The sequence below is a fragment of the Emys orbicularis genome, chromosome 4, assembly GCF_028017835.1.
Source record: "Emys orbicularis isolate rEmyOrb1 chromosome 4, rEmyOrb1.hap1, whole genome shotgun sequence".
In the NCBI taxonomy this organism is placed as follows: Eukaryota; Metazoa; Chordata; order Testudines; family Emydidae; genus Emys; species Emys orbicularis.
This window is the reverse complement of record NC_088686.1, coordinates 102,403,689-102,423,440: the sequence shown is the minus strand read 5'-3', so window position 1 is coordinate 102,423,440 and position 19,752 is coordinate 102,403,689. Positions and strand designations below refer to the sequence as shown.

The 19,752-nt window shown below is 42.1% G+C and overlaps 1 protein-coding gene across 1 annotated transcript in view; it reads right to left on the bottom strand.

Moving 5' to 3' along the window:
• SCUBE2 (signal peptide, CUB domain and EGF like domain containing 2) overlaps positions 1 to 19,752 on the bottom strand; it is a 64,104-nt gene that overhangs the window by 8,525 nt on the left and 35,827 nt on the right. The window contains exons 11-20 of the mRNA XM_065403221.1: positions 18,938 to 19,060; positions 17,698 to 17,814; positions 16,979 to 17,065; positions 16,153 to 16,257; positions 14,771 to 14,926; positions 14,206 to 14,409; positions 6,539 to 6,709; positions 3,716 to 3,883; positions 2,021 to 2,182; positions 500 to 697 (exon numbers count right to left, since the gene is read on the bottom strand). Of these exons, the coding sequence (XP_065259293.1) occupies positions 500 to 697; positions 2,021 to 2,182; positions 3,716 to 3,883; positions 6,539 to 6,709; positions 14,206 to 14,409; positions 14,771 to 14,926; positions 16,153 to 16,257; positions 16,979 to 17,065; positions 17,698 to 17,814; positions 18,938 to 19,060 (1,491 nt within the window). The remainder of the gene's footprint in view (positions 1 to 499; positions 698 to 2,020; positions 2,183 to 3,715; positions 3,884 to 6,538; positions 6,710 to 14,205; positions 14,410 to 14,770; positions 14,927 to 16,152; positions 16,258 to 16,978; positions 17,066 to 17,697; positions 17,815 to 18,937; positions 19,061 to 19,752) is intronic.

The window sequence follows — 19,752 nt, the reverse complement described above, 5'->3', positions numbered from 1 at the left end:
TTTTGTAATTGTGCATTTAATTTTTCCTTCCTAAGTGTAGTACTTTGCACTTGTCTTTATTGAATTCCATCTTGTTGATTGGTACAAGTGGAATGGGCCTCAATCCGGATGGTATTAGTATTCGATCGGTCCAACCTGGGCAGGGCTCACCTAGAGGTAAAAGCACCCATAATTCTTTACCATTCATCAGCCCTTATAAATGCTATATGAAGGTGTGGAAGCAGACTCCGACAAAGGTTTCTCACAAAGATCAATGGCACATTTCAGCTTTAGGCCCTTGATTCATCTGGACCTAATTCCACATGATGATGCTGTTGGAAAGGATTTCCAAATTCATTGTCAAATGAAACCTATTTCTCTACTCTTTAGAACTAGGCTTTAGGTGACTGGTTTTTAGTTTATGCACCAGGCGTGGAATAAGCAGGAGAATTCTGTTCTTCACACTGAGGTCCATTGGAAAGACAGACATTGTATGGTTTGGAAGATATTTCAGACTTACAACTTTTTCGCATCACCAGGTAGTCTCCACATTCATCTTCTATTGGCAGAAATATTTCTGGAACCACAATCAGAATGCGGCGCTTAGGAGGTGGATTTATAGTCCACGTACATTCAATGTTCGCAGGGTAATTCCCAGGATAGTTTGGGGATTCAACGTATCCAGTAAAATCTCCAAGTTCACCTCCACAGTGTCTATCTGAAAAAGGAACATGTCACCCAGGGCCGGGGCATGAGGAGAGGGATATCTAGAGCCTTCTCTACAGTCATTGTCAGCAAGAGCAACAGACATATGAACCCATTCCTGTTTGTATATGAAACAGGTGCACCCTCTGTCAGCCGCACATCAAACTGGTACCTGCTTTTGCCTTTGTTTCTTTAAATGGTGAGATCAAGGCTGAAAAAATAAAATTAGGAATAGAACTAACTATTAGCACAGAGGCATACGGTGGCTGTGAGGCTACAGTTGCTTGCAAAGGGGATGTAAAACATGACGATGTCAGAGTTCTCCACTCACTCACATCCAGGGTAACATTTTTATACTCAGTTTTGCACAGAGTAAGTAACTACACGGGGTGTAAGGTATTGGAAATTCAAATATATGGTGCACAATGTCTGCAACAGCTCAGGACAGAGTGACTTCTGCCCCATCCATTCAGAGGGTGCAGTGTGCATGCCCCCTAAACCAGACCTGCTCCATTGGCTGCTGACAAGGAGATGCAAGGCCATGACCTTGAGTCCCCTCCCTGCCTCTTTTGAAGAAACGAATGCAGAAGAACTGGGATTCTGACTAGCTCCCGTGCAGGATGTTTTGAACACTCTTCTTGTGCACCTGGGCAGGTCTGGGCAGTAGCTGCCTTATAATATTGTTAGGGCTGTGGCATACCCTACGACTGCAGCCCTTCGTTTATAAAGAGATGTGCTACCAGAAGCAGATATATACGTAGTCAGGGTTTCATCAGAGGATTTTCTCTTCCCCTCATTTTCCTTGCTTTATGCCCTCAGCTTCCCACATTGCAGCCACCACTATTCAGAAACCAACAGGGACTCCCTTTGGGACCTGTTCTGTAATAAGCTGGAGAGGTTACTGTTAAGAAGCCCAGAGAGCAAAGCGAGTTGCCTGAGCAGCATTTCTCCCCCTGCTAGCCCAGGGAAAGAGAAAAGGAGACTAAGAACCCAACCAAATCTCTTGCATTACATGGCAAAGCCAAGATCTACCAGCAGTACCCAAGCGTGGCCCAACGCTCCCAGGGTTGATCTTTCTCATGTGCAGACTGGCAAAATTCAATTATTGATAGCACAATAATACTACATGCCTCATTCACAGAGCTGGGCACCTCAATAAGTCATCTGGGGACGTAACTCATGTGTGGTATAAACAGGTGCAACTCCTGTGACTTCCCTGTGGTTATGCCCACGTGCACCAAAGCTGAATTCGATCCCTAAAATACTCGTTTTGGATGCTAATGACTCTGCCCTTTTTCATTTCTAACTGGCTGAGAAATCCATGTGTGATACTTACTTTTACACTGGGTTATGTTTGTTGATCCATCAAAATCAGTAGTAGTGTTTCCAGGGCATGAAATACAATAATTTTGACCAAATTCAGGTTGGTAGGTCCCAACTGTGCAGCGAATACACCGGTGAGTTGTAGTGTTATAAAAATGACCAGGTGAACATTGAACTGTAGGGGTTTGTAAACATGTAATACAGTTACAAACGTGCTATTATGACACTAGAAAGTAGCTTTATATATGTTTTATAGGGCTTATTATAAGCTAAGTAAAAAACTAATGTTATACTTGTGTGGAGCTACAGCAATAAAAGGAAGGTCTACTAGGCTCCTGACTGCATTTCCAATATAATAGCTCTTTTTGTGAGACCACGAATATAGCTCACAGTGCCACATGCTATTTCCTGTCTAGAAGTGAGAAACAGCAGAGAGAAAGAGAAAGAATGTGTATCTGTCTGTCTGTGGGGGAGCGGGGGGGGGGGGAAAGAGAGTAAATAACAGATAGTGAAAAAAAGGAACATTTCATTGAATGTTCCAGCCCTGATGATTTGCCATGAGTAAAACTAACTGTATATACATATACATATATGATTAAGGGGAGGAGGATTGGGCCCTTCATGATTTGTACATTTGTTTTTGCAGGTCTTATGCAACGATTAATGAGTTATACTCCCATTACAACACTGTCTTATTATGGGATACAATAATCTATATTAGAATCATGCATTATAACCCCTGCCTCCTGGTTACATACGTCTCCTGAACTTTTTGTACGGATGTGGGGCAAAATCCTGCATTGGATTTACATCCCATGCATCTCCATTAGAACCAATTTTGATTACTGTTTGCAAAAAAAAAAAAAAAAAATACAATGCTGCTTACAATAAACCTATGATTTGTAATGCAAATGTTAACAAGAAACTCCTTTATCGTTAAAATACCGTCACCACAGGATTCTCATCCTAGGTCACCAGCGTTGGGGCTCAAGTGCCAATTATGTGGGACCTCCCTTAACTCAAGTTTTCAGGGCGGCTTCTGACCCACGTGCTGCCCATTAATCATGCTCCAAAGCATCCCGGCCAATTCCATTTTCAGCCTGGTCATAAAGGACTCCCTTCCTGCAGGAGTTAGTCAATGGTTCTGACTGTTGTGGATCCATCTCTCAGAACCTACTGCTCTTTAGTCAGACCCTAGGTTCCTTTATCCGCATCCCTGGTTTCCAGTCAGCACATAATTAACATTCTTGTCAGTTTGGGTACTTTGGCCTCTGTGATCCCAAAGGGTTGGTGTTGCTATGATTGTGTGACTCCCTTGTGCATCTATTCATTCTGGTACTAAGGGGACCACCTTGCTGCCAGCCATCACTCAGAGACAGTCAGCTCTCCTTTGTCCTTGAGATTAATAACTGGTTTTTCCTATGTTCTTTTCTATCTGTCTTCACAGATCGTCATGACAAATCATTGACCAGGTTCAAGATATCTGCCAGACCATCTGGTAGTCCCAAAATGCCAGAACACTTGAGATGTAAGAGAGCTCCCACATGACTTGAGCCTGGGGCATGACACTCAAGTTTGAGAATGCTGGGAGACGATAGCTTTAAAGAGGGGACGTATTTCGCCTTTTTAAACTTTGGCATTCATAGCAACAGGGACAGTGTTTGTCTCTCAAAGCACTGCAGTTCATTGTATCTCTTCTTGATCTTACCTTTCGTCTCGCAGTCCTGAAACATCGATGCACTGCTGTATTTTGTTGTCAGACCTCCTCCACATGGAAAGCAGGATGTCCGGCCAGCTTCAGGTTGGTATGTTCCAAAGGGACATGGCAGACAAGGCTTGAAGCCATCAGAGGAATATTCACCCAGTGAGCACTGATCTAGAGGATGTAAATACACATTAGCATAAACCTGAACTTTATGGAAACTATATCATGGCTGAAAGAGTATTACGCACCCGCTCCTCAGCTGGTGCAAATCATTTGAACATATGGTCATAAGTATGGAGTATGAAAGTCTGAAACCAATTTTATGCAACAAAACATGGGTTGAAATAAGATCTCAATAAGTACATGGCTGGAATCATTTACAGGCTTTAATACAATGATGTTTGGAATAAAATTGGTTCTGTTTTTGCTACATGTTGCCTCAAAATTGTAGGACAACATTCTAGCCCTTTTTCCTTTTGTCCCCAAAATGGACACAAATGAATGCAGGAAAAATGCAGTGCTATTTTGCACCCATTTTCTTTCAGCCCTAATTGCCTGCACTACACGCAACTCTCTGGGCATGTGACACAAGTAATCAAGCAAGGGAGGCTTCCAGTACAACTCACAGGCAGTACTCCAAAACAAAGTCCCACTCTGATTCACCACTACACAGGGGGGAGAGGCCTGCTGAGCTGGAACTCCACCGATTTTAGGGAGCCAGAATTAGGGACAGTAGTTGCAATTCCAGTACAGCGCTGTTCCCCTGCTGCCTGTGGCTTTTCTCATTTAAATGGAAGCAAGAGACAGCACCTGCCCCATAGAAGTTGCCTATTGTAACATCAAAATGAACACTAACTGGTTCACAAACATTGGTGAACTCTTCAGTGAACCTGGTGTGAGGAGTTTCACATTTCATTATAAAAGTCTCTCATGGGACTAGCCCACTAATAACATTTTTAAGTCATAGAGCTGCAGATTATGTAGACTCTCCTGCCATTTTGTTATTGACCTCAGAGTCTATAAAACAGGCAGCTGAACTAACCTAGCACTGAAACTATAAGTAGCAGAAACCCAGATTTTGTAGCATTCACAATTTATTTTTATTCTAGAAGATGATTATTAATAATAATTAGTAATGAAACAAACACTTTATTACTGTATTACCCTGAAACCCCACTCCAGATCAGGGGCTGTGCTAAACTCCATACAAACACATACTGCACCACAGTCCATGACTCAAAATACTCTTGCCCTCAGACTCTGGGTCTTTAATATTGTCTCCACTCTGAATTGCTTTGCTCTGCTACGGTATGAAGGTAGGATTTACCTCACGGAACTGATTCTTTATAGACCCTGCAAATCCTTTATGGAAATCTCTGAAATAAAATCTGTCTTCAAAATTTGTAGCTAGCAATTGATTTCAATGACAGTGGTAAGTAATTACACTGCTCTGGGTGACACAGAATAGTGCTGCAGTTGTTCAGCCACGCTGAGAAATTTTGTCCTTTTAAAGAGCTGTTGCGATAATAAACAGTTGTTAGTTTTAGTTTATAGCTCCAATAAATCATTCCGTGAATGGCTGTTTTGTTAAGGAGCTAAATTGGCCTTGGCTTCATTTCAAAATATTTGACTAACAACAAAAAGGGCATTAACTACTGGTCATGATCAATGATGAAGAATTTTGTTTATGGCTAACAAATTCAGTTTAGCGTATTACAGGCAACAGGTAAAGTGATGTTATCTGGCGCATTATACTGAAACTGAATGGTGAAAAATATCATCCTAATTCTTGACTCTAATTTCTCCAACACAAAACACTTTTATCCAACCTTCTGCATTTTATGGATACTCATTCATTTTCTCCTGGCTCTCCTCTTTATTTTATAGGTATTTCTGTGGCACACATCTCTGTAGTGTCTGTGAGCCCCACAAATATTAATGAACTAAGCCTCAGAACATCCCTAAGAGGTTAAAAAAAAAAACACCACGAACTACTTTCATTTTAGTGACAAGAAAAATGATGTACAGAAGAAGTTAAGGATAGTAAGGTTCATTTTGAAAAGCAGCTAGCCAATTTAGGCACCCAGAATCAATGACCACTTTTGAAAGTCAGGCTAAATCACTTGCCAAGATCACATAGGAAGTCTGTGGCAGAGACATCTGGAACAGAACCCCGATCTCCTGTATCTCAGTTTTGTGACCTCTGAGTACATCTTTCCTCCTAAGTCCTTCTCCTTTACTGGGTTTTTTTGCTGAAGTTATTTTACTGGTTTAAGATTTCATTTTTTAAATCAGGTGTGACTTTTTATTTCCAGACTTTTCTTAGATCTCTAGCTTCACATTATACACCCCCTGAACAAAGTAACGGCCCAACACAGTCTTTAGATACGCACAGGGAGCTCAGTCAAAGCCTTGTGCACCCATCCAAGGACAGAAGCTATGCCCTGAGACCCCACAATCTATGTGATCACACAGAAGATCTGAATGAAATTTACTCCACTGGATCTCTTTTTCTCAGTAGCTTTGCCATTTGCACATTACTTGTCTTGACAAATCACTTTCGTCTGTAGTTATGTGCTGTAAAACCCACTCTGGAAGAAACTGAGTTGAATTCAATATTTCATAATCACATACAAAAAGCAGGGAAATTCTGAGTCACAGCTGTCACTCCATTTTTAACTTACCCCGTTGTTCTCAGGTACTGCAGGGTCTTTGAGTGCTGGGTGATCTTACATAGCACACATGGTTCTTTCAAGGTGAGTGAAGTAAGGAGTGGCAGCATCATTTCTGTGCCTTTGCTAGCTCTGTAGGGTGCAACAGCCTTACCTCCACATTCAGATATACCACGAGCTCCAGCTAATTTTTGGTTTCCTGGGTTCTGAGGACTTGGGCAAGGTTGACAAGTTATTTGTCCTTCCTCATCTTGGTATGTTCCATTAGGGCATAAAACACAGAGTTCTTGTTCCCCATCATAGTATGTTCCAACACTGCAGCTAGCTAACGACAGGAAAAAACATCTGGTCACCAAAATTCAATTTATGTTCTTCAAAGCCAGTAAGTTAAATCGCCAGGTACCAGGTTGCTGAATGACTTGCAGATTGATGCCTTATACCTCTAAGGCAAATCCACTAGAACAGAACCATGAAAATGCATGGGGCGGGAATGTTCTAGAATTTGGCACAGAGTGAAATGTTCCCTATGAAGAGAAAACCAATTGCTCTAGTATAATGCATAGCGACAGAGACTGCATCAGACTGTATAGACTATTTTGATTTTCAGAACAGATATGGGACATTGAAACATAGGAATTGCCCTATTGTGTCAGACTTATGGTCCATCTAGTCCAATATGCCATGTCTGACAATGCCCGCTGGGGTCCACAGGGTGAGTTCAAAAGGAAGTACCTCTGCACAGCCGACAGCCGCACCCATAGGGGATGGTTTGAACGCAGTTGGCCCTGGCAACTCACTCAATTCTCATTGGTGGCTCCAGACAGCTGTGTGTGCACCACTGTGACCAGGAGCGGCACCAGGGTTTTTGCCGCCCTAGGCAGCAGCGCTCCTCCTCTGAGCATTCGGCGGCGGGGGGCCTTCCGCTCCGTGTCTTTGGGGCACTTCGGCGGCGGGTCCCGGAGCGAGTGAAGGACCCGCCGCCGAATTTCCGCCCAAGACCCGGAGCGGTAGGACCCCCTGCCACCGAATTTCCACCGAGGACAGCAAAATGCCGCCCCCCAAATCCTGCTGCCCTAGGCGACCGCCTAGGTTCGCCTAGTGGAAGCGCCGGCCCTGACTGTGACACACCCTGAGATCTTACCTCAGCTGGCATACTAAAGCTAGTGAGGGTAGCTATCTGTGACAACAATTAGTCAAAGGGCATGTCTGGCCCTCAAAGTGCACTAAGTCTGCTCTTACAAAGCTGGCAAAAAAACTCCCAAAGGAGACCATTGTCAGAAACGGTGCTGGATCAGGAAGAAGGTCATGAGCCAGTTTAAAACCAGGGGAGAGGCTTCAAAGGGCTGACAATGGAGGAAGTACAAATTTAAATATTTTATTTCTGTTTGTTGAACTGAATCAGAAAGTTTAATTTCAACTCAGTTCTATGTTAATCTGTGCCCCCCCAAAATGCTGCCGTGCCTTATGGGAGTTGTAATTCGAGTGCCTCATGAGGTCGCTATTGTCCTCTATGGGCTAGGCTCACCAGACTACATCTCCCAGGATGCAGCATCACCACATAACTTCCGTGAGGCACCGTGTTGACTCAACCAGATGGGAGACTGTGGTGAGTCAGAAGAGATGTAGTCCAGGCAGGGGGTCTGCCCCACAGAAAAAATGGGGGCACAAGGCACCCAAACTAGAACTGCAGAAGCATGCGAGACTCAGATTAATGTCAAACTGACCCAAAATGAAATGTTTTGATTCAGTTCAACAAATCAAATTATTTCATTTCAGGTCGACCCAACCCAAAACAAAATATTTAGTTTTGAATTTTCCAACTGCAAATCAAAAAATGTCAGCATTTTTCCCAGGGAAAAACTTCAGTTTTGCTGAAACTACATTTTCCATCAAAAAACATTTTGACAGAAAATTCCTGACCAGCTCTAACAAGCATGCTTTTTAAATTGTATATGTCATAAAGAGAAGGGGAACATTGTAAACATTCCTTCCTTCCCCCTAAAATAACAACAGGCCAGGCAGTAGCTCACCAAGAGCCAAATTCTGCTTTGGTCACATCCCTGCAGTCTTCTCTCTGCAGGAGTGTAACCAAGAGCAAAGTTTGGCCCCCCACCATCTAGGCTGTGAAGTAATTTCCTGAGCACTCATTCGTGTTGGGGGCATTAATTTCAAAATGGCATCCCCAAATCAGCCTTGCACCTATGTGCATAACCCTTGCCCACTCCATAATTTTATCATTCTGGCGGTTGTTTTGCTAAATATGATGGAGAGAAAAAATGACATGTTCGGCCCTTTTTGGAGGGGAAATAAAGATTTCACAAAACAAGCCACAAACCTCATCATTCAACTCTCCATCATCCCTTAAGATTTTCATCAATTAAATGACATGGGGTGAAACCCTTCCAGCCACAGAGGGGCCACATAGGCCTGAAGCTCAGCAGTATCATTGTAGACCTACTATGCACAGGGTCAGGAAGTACAGAGGCTGTACTAGGGGATTCCACAACCCCTGCCCACCAGGGAGCTGAGTGCCACATGAAGGGAGATTGTAGACACATGTAGGAGTGCCAGGGGCATGGCCACTGCAACTGCAAGCTGCCTAAGTCTGTGGTAGTGGCTGTTTAGCTGGTTATGTTCTTACACTGGCACCCATCACTGTAATATCAGAGCAGCCCAACCACACAGCCACCCACATCTTGCCTCCTACAACTCCTGCACTGGGCCCTGTGCAAAGTCCATTTACTCAGGGGACAAGGATTCCACACTTATTCATATCTGATGTTACTAGAAACAGCTGGCTACCTAACAAATCCCTTTGCACAGACTGTGCTACCAAAGTGCTTGATGCTGAGGGGTGCTGAGGATCTACTACTCTCTAGGAACTGAAAGTGCTCAGCACCTCTTGGAGTTAGTTTCAATAATGGTAAAAATGTACCCAAAAAGCGCAGATTGGGAAAATCAAGTACTAAAAAACCTTTTCGCAATTTCTGTAGAAAAATTCATTTCTGTATTTCTATCCACTGTCTCCTCTGAGACATGCCATACGATGCAAGACTGAAACAGCTCCTGCTTGTCTATGACAGTGATGATCAAAAAATTACATTTTCATGCATCTTTTGCTATTCATTAATCTGACAGCTGCTAATTATTAAACCTAAATATTAGAATTAAAGAAGCACCAACAGCTTCCAAAGATTTATGCCTCCTTGCTTAAAGGCAAGAGTTCCCCAGCCCTCTCAAGTACACAAAGGGTATTTATTCCAGATAACTCTATGTGGATAAATGGTGCAATGTATCAGGCTATTTAATCTCACATAGATATTCACTATGGATCATTAAGAGGACACAGCCCATACTCATCCCCATCTCCTGTTTACAGATGATCTAAACGTGGGTCACTTATCTGCTGCCCAAGAAACTGAGTATGTAGCTAAACAAAAAGCTTTGTTATCCAAGGGACATAGATCTTTTTTTAGGCTCAATTATACATTCCTTTCTCATGGCAAGTAGTACCTGACTACAGAAGTCACCCAGAGAAATCAGTGGCACTATGTGTGTAGTAAGAATGATACAACTAATCCTCTAAGCAGGAAACCTAAGAAAAATGTTAAACTCAAATTCTTTTGTGCCAATGTTTGTTTAAATAAAGCTAAAAAGTTTGATTTTCATCTCACAAAACCACAAAATGGAAGGTGCCTCATGACACATGGGAAACACCCAGTTTGAAACAAAGATTTTCAAACAAGGAGAAATCAAGAATTCCACTGGCTTTCTTTGCTTCCTCCCCTCCCCCAGCAACCTGCTTGTTTTTCTTCAAATGAACAAAAGAACCAATTGCCTCCAGTAGACTTCATTTTTGTAGCCGCTGTCTTTGTTTGTCTTCAATGCCCATTAAAATCCCATTCTTGAATCTCATGCAGCTGTTTAAAAAAATATATGTGAAAGCTTTTCTGATGGGAAAAAAAGGGGAGGAGCCCCCACTGGGAGTCAGGATTACTAGTTACAAAGACATTTAAAGACTCTTCCCCTCTTTTCAGCACTTTACTCTTTGAGCATTTGACCCTATTGACAAATACTATGGTATCTCAGTGGCTAAAGTGAACTTCATAAAAGAGGTCATGATCTAGCATCTAACCATTTTCCTAAGATTCATGCCTTGACTTTATAAGGAAAATCACAAATAACTGATGCAAATTGATTCCTAAGCAGCGTCCTTGAAGTTATTGTTTTTAACAGTTCACAGACTTCGGTCACATGGAGAGATAATGTGTCTTAGGGATTAATGTCTATTATCGTGAAAGCAAGCAGGTTAGCAGTATGAACTGCACTTTCCTCTCTCATTTGAGAATTTATTTCCCGTCCCATTTTCAGTGGGGAAAAAAATTGTAATGTGTTGGATTTTAGCTATGTGAAAATACATTTACTAATTGCAACAAATGAAAAGGCAGACAGGCCTTTGTGTTTCCCTTTAAACATATTTTTCATTACTTTGTCTTTTAGAATCGCAGTGTCATACAACATGCAAACAATGGGAATCCGCTGTGTTTTCAATGGTGATTTCTTACTGCTTTGGATTCACTCAGACATGTCTACACTTACCGTGGATTGATGCTGTGTGATCAATCCAATGAGGGTCAATTTAGCGGGTCTTAGGTTGACCGCCGATTGCTCTCTCGTTGACTCCGGTACTCCACCGGAATGAGAAGCATAAGGTAAGTCAACGGGAGAGTTTCTCCCATCAACCCAGCATGGTGTAGACACCGCAATAAGTCGACCTAAGGTACGTTGACTCCAGCTATGTTATTCTTGTAGCTGGAGTTGCATAATTTAAGTCGACTTAACCCTGTAGTTTAGACCTGCCCTAAGGGCACAAACCTGTATGGTGTTGAGCAACCAACATTATGAACTTCCATGGAAGATGAGATGCTCAGCACCTCCCCAATCAGGCCCTAATATACCAGAGCTATTCACACCTACTGACCACTAAAAAGGCTGTTGTTAATTTTGACACACACATACCCCCAGATGGAATGCTCTTTCATTGAGTTACTACACTGCAGCAGGAGCTTGCTGACGCTCTTGATATATTATGGGAAATTCAAGGAACAGTGCCAGCTGCTGCGTCACCTTTGCCTTGCTCACATCACTTGGGCTGTTCAGGGTGCCCCGCCTACCATGCATCCAACACAGAATGTACACTGGACACAAGGGAGGCAGCTCTACTGGAATGATGTAGCCAAAGTACATCAGCAGCACAGTTGTCAAAGCAATGGAAAAAGTGTCAAGAGCTTGCATCCCCTCTCTCATTAGGAAATGTCCCAGCAGGAGAGGGGGCCCTTGATGGATGTTATCAGCCTATTCTCCCCCTCTTCTCAGATACAAATATTCCAAGTAAATTAGGCACTGATAAGAAACTGTCAATGTTTAAACATTTGATCTTGGTCAGAGTAAGGCTTTAGTGAAACATGGTGAAAGTCCAGTCTGCACTACAGAACCAGTGTTTGTAACCACATTAGTGGATTATTTAATCCTGTGTTGATTGTGTCTAGTTTGCATATCAATTCCAGCTCAGCAGTCTCTCGTTGGAGTCTGTTTTTGAAGTTTTTCTGTTTTAAGATAGCCACCCGCAGGTCTGTCATAGAATGGCCAGACAGGTTAAAGTGTTCTCCCACTGGTTTTTGAGTATTATGATTCCTGATGTCAGATTTGTGTCCATTAATTCTTTTGCGTAGAGACTGTCCGGTTTGGCCAATGTACATGGCAGAGGGGCATTGCTGGCACATGATGGCATATATCACATTGGTAGATGTGCAGGTGAACGAGCCCCTGATGGTATGGCTGATGTGATTAGGCCCTATGATGATGTCACTTGAATAGATATGTGGACAGAGTTGGCATCGGGCTTTGTTACAAGGATAGGTTCCTGGGTCAGTGTTTTTGTTCAGTGATGTGTGGTTGCTGGTGAGTATTTGCTTTAGGTTGGGGGGTTGTCTGTAAGCGAGGACAGGTCTGTCTCCCAAGATCTGTGAGAGTAAAGGATCATCTTTCAGGATAGGTTGTAGATCTCTGATGATGCGCTGGAGAGGTTTTAGTTGGGGGCTGAAGGTGACAGCTAGTGGTGTTCTGTTATTTTCTTTGTTGGCCCTGTCTTGTAGGAGGTGACTTCTGGGTACTCGTCTGGCTCTGTCAATCTGTTTTTTCACTTCAGCAGGTGGGTATTGTAGTTTTAAGAATGCTTGATAGAGAAAACTTCAAAAACAGACTCCAACGAGAGACTGCTGAGCTGGAATTGATATGCAAACTAGACACAATCAACACAGGATTAAATAAAGACTGGGAATGGCTGAGCCATTACAAACATTGAATCTATCTCCCCTTGTAAGTATTTTCACACTTGCTTCTTATCAAACTGTCTGTACTGAGCCATCTTGATTATCACTTCAAAAGTTTTTTTGTTTTTTTGTTTTCTCTTACTTAATTGGCCTCTCAGAGTTGGTAAGACAACTCCCACCTGTTTATGCTCTCTGTATGTGTGTGTATATATATCTCCTCAATATATGTTTCACTCTATATGCATCCGAAGAAGTGGGTTGTAGCCCACGAAAGCTTATGCTCTAATAAATTTGTTAGTCTCTAAGGTGCCACAAGTACTCCTGTTCTTTTTGCGGATACAGACTAACACGGCTGCTACTCTGAAAACAGCTCATTTCTGACATTCTTGAGCAGTTTGGGTGCTGTGTACATCCAGCTCCCCTGGACCTGGCCTCCTTGCAAAAAGGTGTTTAACCATTAATTACATTTTCTTAATTATATGAAATTCAGAGATGCTTCCAAGTTTTCCAGAGTTTGCACATCCAGAGCAGAAAAGGGTTGCTGCTGGAAGACGCACTAACAAAAAGTCAAATTTAGTTTGACAAGCATTTTAAAGGCTTATTGGTTTGCAATAGCAGTTACATACTGCATACACTGTGCGACTTGAATTAGCCGTCATGGTCATTAGGCCCCTATTAAGAAAACATCTGACCCTTCTCCCTAAACCTTTGTCCTTTGGAAGCATTTATCCCTGGCCGCGTTATGGTGGCACCCACTAGTGCCAAGATCATTAAGGAGCATAAGCTTTCGTGGGTAAGAACCTCACTTCTTCTTGCATCTGAAGAAGTGAGGTTCTTACCCACGAAAGCTTATGCTCCCAATACTTCTGTTAGTCTTAAAGATGCCACAGGACCCTCTGTTGCTTTTTACAGATTCAGACTAACACGGCTACCCCTCTGATACTTAAGATCATTAAGATTTGCTCGGTGTTCCTCTATAAAAACCCAGCTTTCTGTGAGTTTATAACTCGGCTGTAAAGCGTCTTTGTCACACAAGGCCTCAACTAGCAAAGAGAATGTAATTTCATTAAAATCTGTTTTGGGTTGGGGACTAGACAAAGATGATATGTTTGCATATTCAGACACTGAGACTCACAGCAAAACCCATTAACATCACAATTAAAAAATATATTTGGTAAACTACAAGGACAATTAAAGATCAATACTATCCCCACTTCCTAACTCCTTATAGGCAATATGTCATCTAGCAGGGAGTGCAGAATAGAGTACTTGCTCTACTTTGTTACCCCAATCACACATGCTCTGAGCCCAACATAAATTCCCACTGTGCACAATATCTTACACCTCCCTATACTGTTTTCCTTTTTTACTCTGGTGAAGCTCCCTCACTCTCTCCCCATTCCTCAGTGCTCACCAAACCTGAGCAAGATGCTGAAACGGATGCAAAGGGGTTTGTCCCAAAGTTAGGTTTGTTTCACACTGTGCTTACCACATCTGTTATCCACACGCATTTGTCCCATGCCACAGAACTCCTGTAGATTCAAGAGTCTGGGAGACTTTTTGGCCACTTCATGGTCCATACCAGAGAGACGAACATGGAATTGCTCCCTGTTGATTACCTTCCGCAAGGTTCTAATTGTTTTGCGGAGTCTCTTCTCAGTCCTTTTTCGAGCACAGCTCAAATCACACGTGTCTACAAGGTAACAAGGATGAAAATTAGGAGCAGAGAACTTCAGTATAAATGACAGTTGTGAGAATATTTGGTTTAAAACACTGTCAATGCAAACAACTGAGAATGCAAACTGTGTGACGTGGGGTGAAATCTTTAAGGAGAACACCAGCAGGCCAGAAGAAAATTAACAAATGGACAATTTTTAATGATCTTAGGGACTAGGCATAAATATCATACTTTCCAAACCAGTAAAATGAAGCTTCAAAACAGGAGATACTTTTTGTATTATTATTTTTTGCATAAAGATGAAAGTGAAAGAAAGAAATTAAGGATCAAACTGCAAGAAGCCTTCCATTGCATTTTGGATTGTTCTCCAACCAACCTGTCACCTCCTTTTGGTTTGTTTCAAGCTCAAAGTCCACTGTGATAAACATTTCTTTAGCTGTCGTGGGTCTGCTGACGGCTCCGAGAACTTTCTTGCCAGAGCTGCATTTTAGGTTTACATAGTAGAAGCTCTCCATTACTGAGTTATGATTATCTGTATGAACAAAATTAAAGGAAGCGAAAGCTTGGCCAACTATGTTACTGGACATTCACTACAGCTCAGTAAATATTTTGTTATGAAGACTGCTAGGGGACTAAATGATTAACTCCAGATGCTAATAAACTACAAGCAACTGGGCTGGATCTTTGGCTAGTGTACTTTGCTGTAGCTTCAGTGACTTCAATGGACCAATAGCAACTTACACCAGCTGAGGATCTGGCCTCAATGCACATAAGGGACTGTCCACACTGAGATTAGAACCTTGCTAAAGCTACCAGATGGCTTAAATGTAGCTGCCGCTAGCAGGGTCCTAGTGTATCTTTTTTGGCCTGTGTAAACATATTAGAACCATTTTCAGGTTTTCCCTGCACAGAATAGGTTAGTCTTTAGTACAGTTTTCAAGGGAAAAACTCTTGCCTGCTCTGGTCTGAGTGTGTGTGAAAGCTATGCTAGCTTACCACAGTTTTTCCACACAACTGGGCCTGGTCCCAGTATGCACAGGCCTTACAGAGACTATTGTTTAAAGTTTCCCTAAGGAAACGAGTTCAATTTAAGGAAACATCCTGAGCACGTTTTGGCTCTGAGATAAATATATGTTCTTGCTAAGTGTGTAGTACAGATGATCACTCCTATTCTTTCAAAGCCAAACAAATTGACATGCTGATTTGATTCTTCATATTCAATCGAGTAAAAAATTCGCCATGATATGACCACGTGCTGAGTCCTCATTCTGCATCTTGTTTGCATTATAAAGAATATTCAGACTCATCTCCAACAGTGCCCTGTGGGCAGATCACATGGTCCCCCTTGTTTCCAGCTGCCTTTACAGGTTTCCAGCTCATCCTTTCACCAGAAAGAAGCTGGAAACAAGTGGGAGGAGCCAGCCTTGTCGCTGTGTCCATTAGGACCTACTGCTACATAAGTGGAAGAGAAGAGAACCAGGAGCCAACCTTGGGGACCACAGTCACCAGAAGGAGAAAAGCCAGGAGCTTCTTCAATGTGGCATCAGGGACACAGTATGATCATTCAGGTCAGGGCCCAGGGAGTCAGAGGAGGCAGGACATGTGACTGGGAAGAGGCATAGTCCATAGGATCAACAGGGCAAGGAGAGGCAGTTTGCAAAGTTCTCGGACTATTAAGATGCAGCCCATGCCATGAAAATGTTTCAGAATCCCTGAATTACAGCATTAGCCTGCTTACTTTCATGTATACATCCTTACCTGGTATTATCTGTTGCAGACCTTCTCGAAACATCTCAGTCTTTTTCAAACTACATGTTCCTTCATTAAACTTAAAGGTTACACTTGTCTTGATGGTTGAGGTATCTTCAGAGAGAAACAAGGAAGTGTGACTTTCAATGAGAAAAAGACTGGAAATACTAAGGCAATGTCAAGCAGGTCACTAAAATGACATTATAACCTGTAAAACTATCCATCACTAAAATGCTGCTTTTTGTGTGTGCAGAGCCGGATACCAGTTTTCTTCGGCTGGTAAGTTAGTTTATAACTAGAACTGGAGTAACAAGCTGTGATATATTTTATTTAACAAACCAGGAACAATAACGATCATAGGGCAAGGTCCTCAGCTTCACTGAACTCAAAAGAGATATGTCATTTAACACCAGCTGAGAATCTGTCTCCCTACACTTATCTATAGTAGCACCTTTCATCCACTTAGCTCCCAAATGCTTTATACATTTTACTATTCAGCTAAACAAGCTATATGTTATATATAGCCAAAATATTTCCACCTGGGTGCCTCAAGAGAGGCACCTAAATCCTCAGCTCCGCTGTTCACCTTAGCTACTGACCCTTTTCTGTATTCTCATTTGCAGGAATGTGGGAGATGCTGTTGAAGCAGCGCACGGACTTTGAGGAGGGTCATTGTATGTGTGTTGTGCACACTCGGGTAAAGAAGAGGAAGCAAAAATTAAGGTGGTAAACTGAAAGAGAGAACACCACATAAACTGAATAATATACCCCTGTTTTACACTGCCCTACTACAAGAGATGAGCCAAGTCATGCAGCATGTAAGTCTAGTAATTACCCAGGCAAGTAGATTCATTTGTATTTTGCTGTTTTTTCTTAAGCTGAGAAGAGCTGCCACAGGTAAGAGTGTAGGCGTCTTGCATTCCTAACAGATAGATTATACAGGCAGACGTTAAAGGCAGGATGCAGGCTGCACACACAGACTGGGGATATCCACACAGGTTTTAAGACATTGGTAGTTTACTGATCTTTATTCCCTTTTTTTCCAAAGTCAGAGCTTGGGGTAACTACCTGCATTTTTTAAAATAATCAATGTTTTAAAAGAGGTCAGATATAAATGTGGCTTTGCCCTCTTGTCTGTACGTGGTCCTTAACCAAAGGCTGGTCCTGTTTCCTGTTCCCCTGGACACAGGGGCTGGGAGTGCCATGCAGGCAGCATGCTCAGATGCAGAGGATGGAGTGCCTCACATCCCTGAACAACCTTGGCCAGTTGTGGAATGGCACGGACAGCACTGGGATTTCTATCAAATCCTCTTCACCGAAGAGAACAACTGTTATGATCTGGGGGATCTGAGGGTAGAGTAGTTATACAAGACAGAAAAAGGGGGATTCCTAGGGCTCTGGCAGGGACCTGAAAATCCCTATATAAACCGAAAAAGTTTCTCTTTTTTTCATTACTTATTACAGGCTTTCACAAGAGTAAGTATTGTTATTCTTAAATTCTCTACATAGCAGCACATATTGAACAGCCTTATGTTTTGTTCTGTTTGGACTTACCAGAAATCAAATGTACCTCGGAGGGACAGTTTAAGATGCACCTATCACTCCCATCACTCTTTATACAGGACAGCAATACTTTGGGTGATGTATCATCGGGCAGGGACCCCTCTATCTCTACACAGGATAAAACACAAACACTCATGGGAGAAGTAAAACATCTGCATTCACAGAGAGACAGACTTGCAGCTACATCTGCCACATAACTGATACCAAACTGCATCCATGCAATTAACATTCTGTACAGAGAGAAGTGGGAGGGAACTAAAAAAAAAAAAAATCACACACGGATCAAACACCATGTGTAATTTCCTTTCACATAAAATTATCCCAGCATATTTTTTCATGCAGGAAAGCACAAAAGAGAATGAAAGAATAAGCCTAGATAAAAGCACAGAAAAGAAAGCACCAAAACCCCTCAAAGTATCTCCTGTTTTTCACCTGTTTCAACAATGACAGGTTTCAGAGTAGCAGCCGTGTTAGTCTGTATCCGCAAAAAGAACAGGAGTACTTGTGGCACCTTAGAGACTAACAAATTTATTAGAGCATAAGCTTTCGTGGGCTACAGCCCACTTCTTCGGATGCATATAGAATGGAACATATATTGAGGAGATATATATACACACATACAGAGAGCATGAACAGGTGGGAGTTGTCTTACCAACTCTGAGAGGCCAATTAAGTAAGAGAAAAAAAACTTTTGAAGTGATAATCAAGATAGCCCAGTACAGACAGTTTGATAAGAAGTGTGAGAATACTTGCAAGGAGAGATAGCTTCTAACTGTCTGTACTGGGCTCTCTCTCCTTGTAAGTATTCTCACACTTCTTATCAAACTGTCTGTACTGGGCTATCTTGATTATCACTTCAAAAGTTTTTTTTCTCTTACTTAATTGGCCTCTCAGAGTTGGTAAGACAACTCCCACCTGTTCATGCTCTCTGTATGTGTGTATATATATCTCCTCAATATATGTTCCATTCTATGCATCCGAAGAAGTGGGCTGTAGCCCACGAAAGCTTATGCTCTAATAAATTTGTTAGTCTCTAAGGTGCCACAAGTACTCCTGTTCTTCTTGTTTCAACAATGCCCATCATGGCTGATTAAAAAGTAAAGCAGAAATCTAATGAAGGAAATAATGATCCATGCTGCTTTGTTGGATGGATCAAGATTTTCAGCACTGCCTTGAGCTGCATAGCCTTCAAGCACACTCAAAGTATTAACACGTCTTCTATGCACCTTACCGACACAGTCCTTTTTATTCCAGTGTAATTTGTGGCTGGAATGACACTGACATTCATAATCCCCCAGTGTGTTCACACAGGTCTGCTGGCAGCCTCCATTGTTGATGCTACATTCGTTAATATCTAAAGAGGAGGGAGAAAAAGGCCTTTTTTAAATATTAGTCTAGTATTTTCACTCAGTGCTGAATTCACACAAATGAAAATTGGGTAACTGCACACAAACGCTGCTCTGTATAATTTGGATCTAATTCTATGGGCAACTTTTGAAAATCTGACCGTATATGCTTCTGCATTCCCTACCACCCTTTAGCTGATCAAAATGGTTTAGTTGTGTATTAAATATGCCCCAAATTGACTATGTTACCAACGTTCCAGCCTCAGCAATGTGCTTCAAAAGTTAACAGAGCATTGTTTATAGTTATTTATTAAGTTTGGAACAAAATCAGACGATAGGATACAAGATTCACACTGACCATTTGTCTTAAACGTTCAGAAGCATAAATATGTTGCAATACATTTTATCTCACTGTTAATGAGTACACGGGGGCAATACTCTGTCGCATATTGTTACCCCTTTTGGCTGAGTTCTTAGCCAATATTCAGGACCTTGCCAGGTTGCTTCCATTAGGGTGAGAAATCAGTTATACAAGTCAGGTAGTTTTGTGTGTGTGTGTGCGCGCAATCCTGTTTAATTATAAAGAACATACACAAAGCCTTGTTTTCCTGAACATAGGGGGTAAGGATAGGAGGGTGTTGGGACCTCAGTTTCAGTGGGTCTAGAACCTAGAGCTGAAGGGGCCCTGGATCTCTAGTAC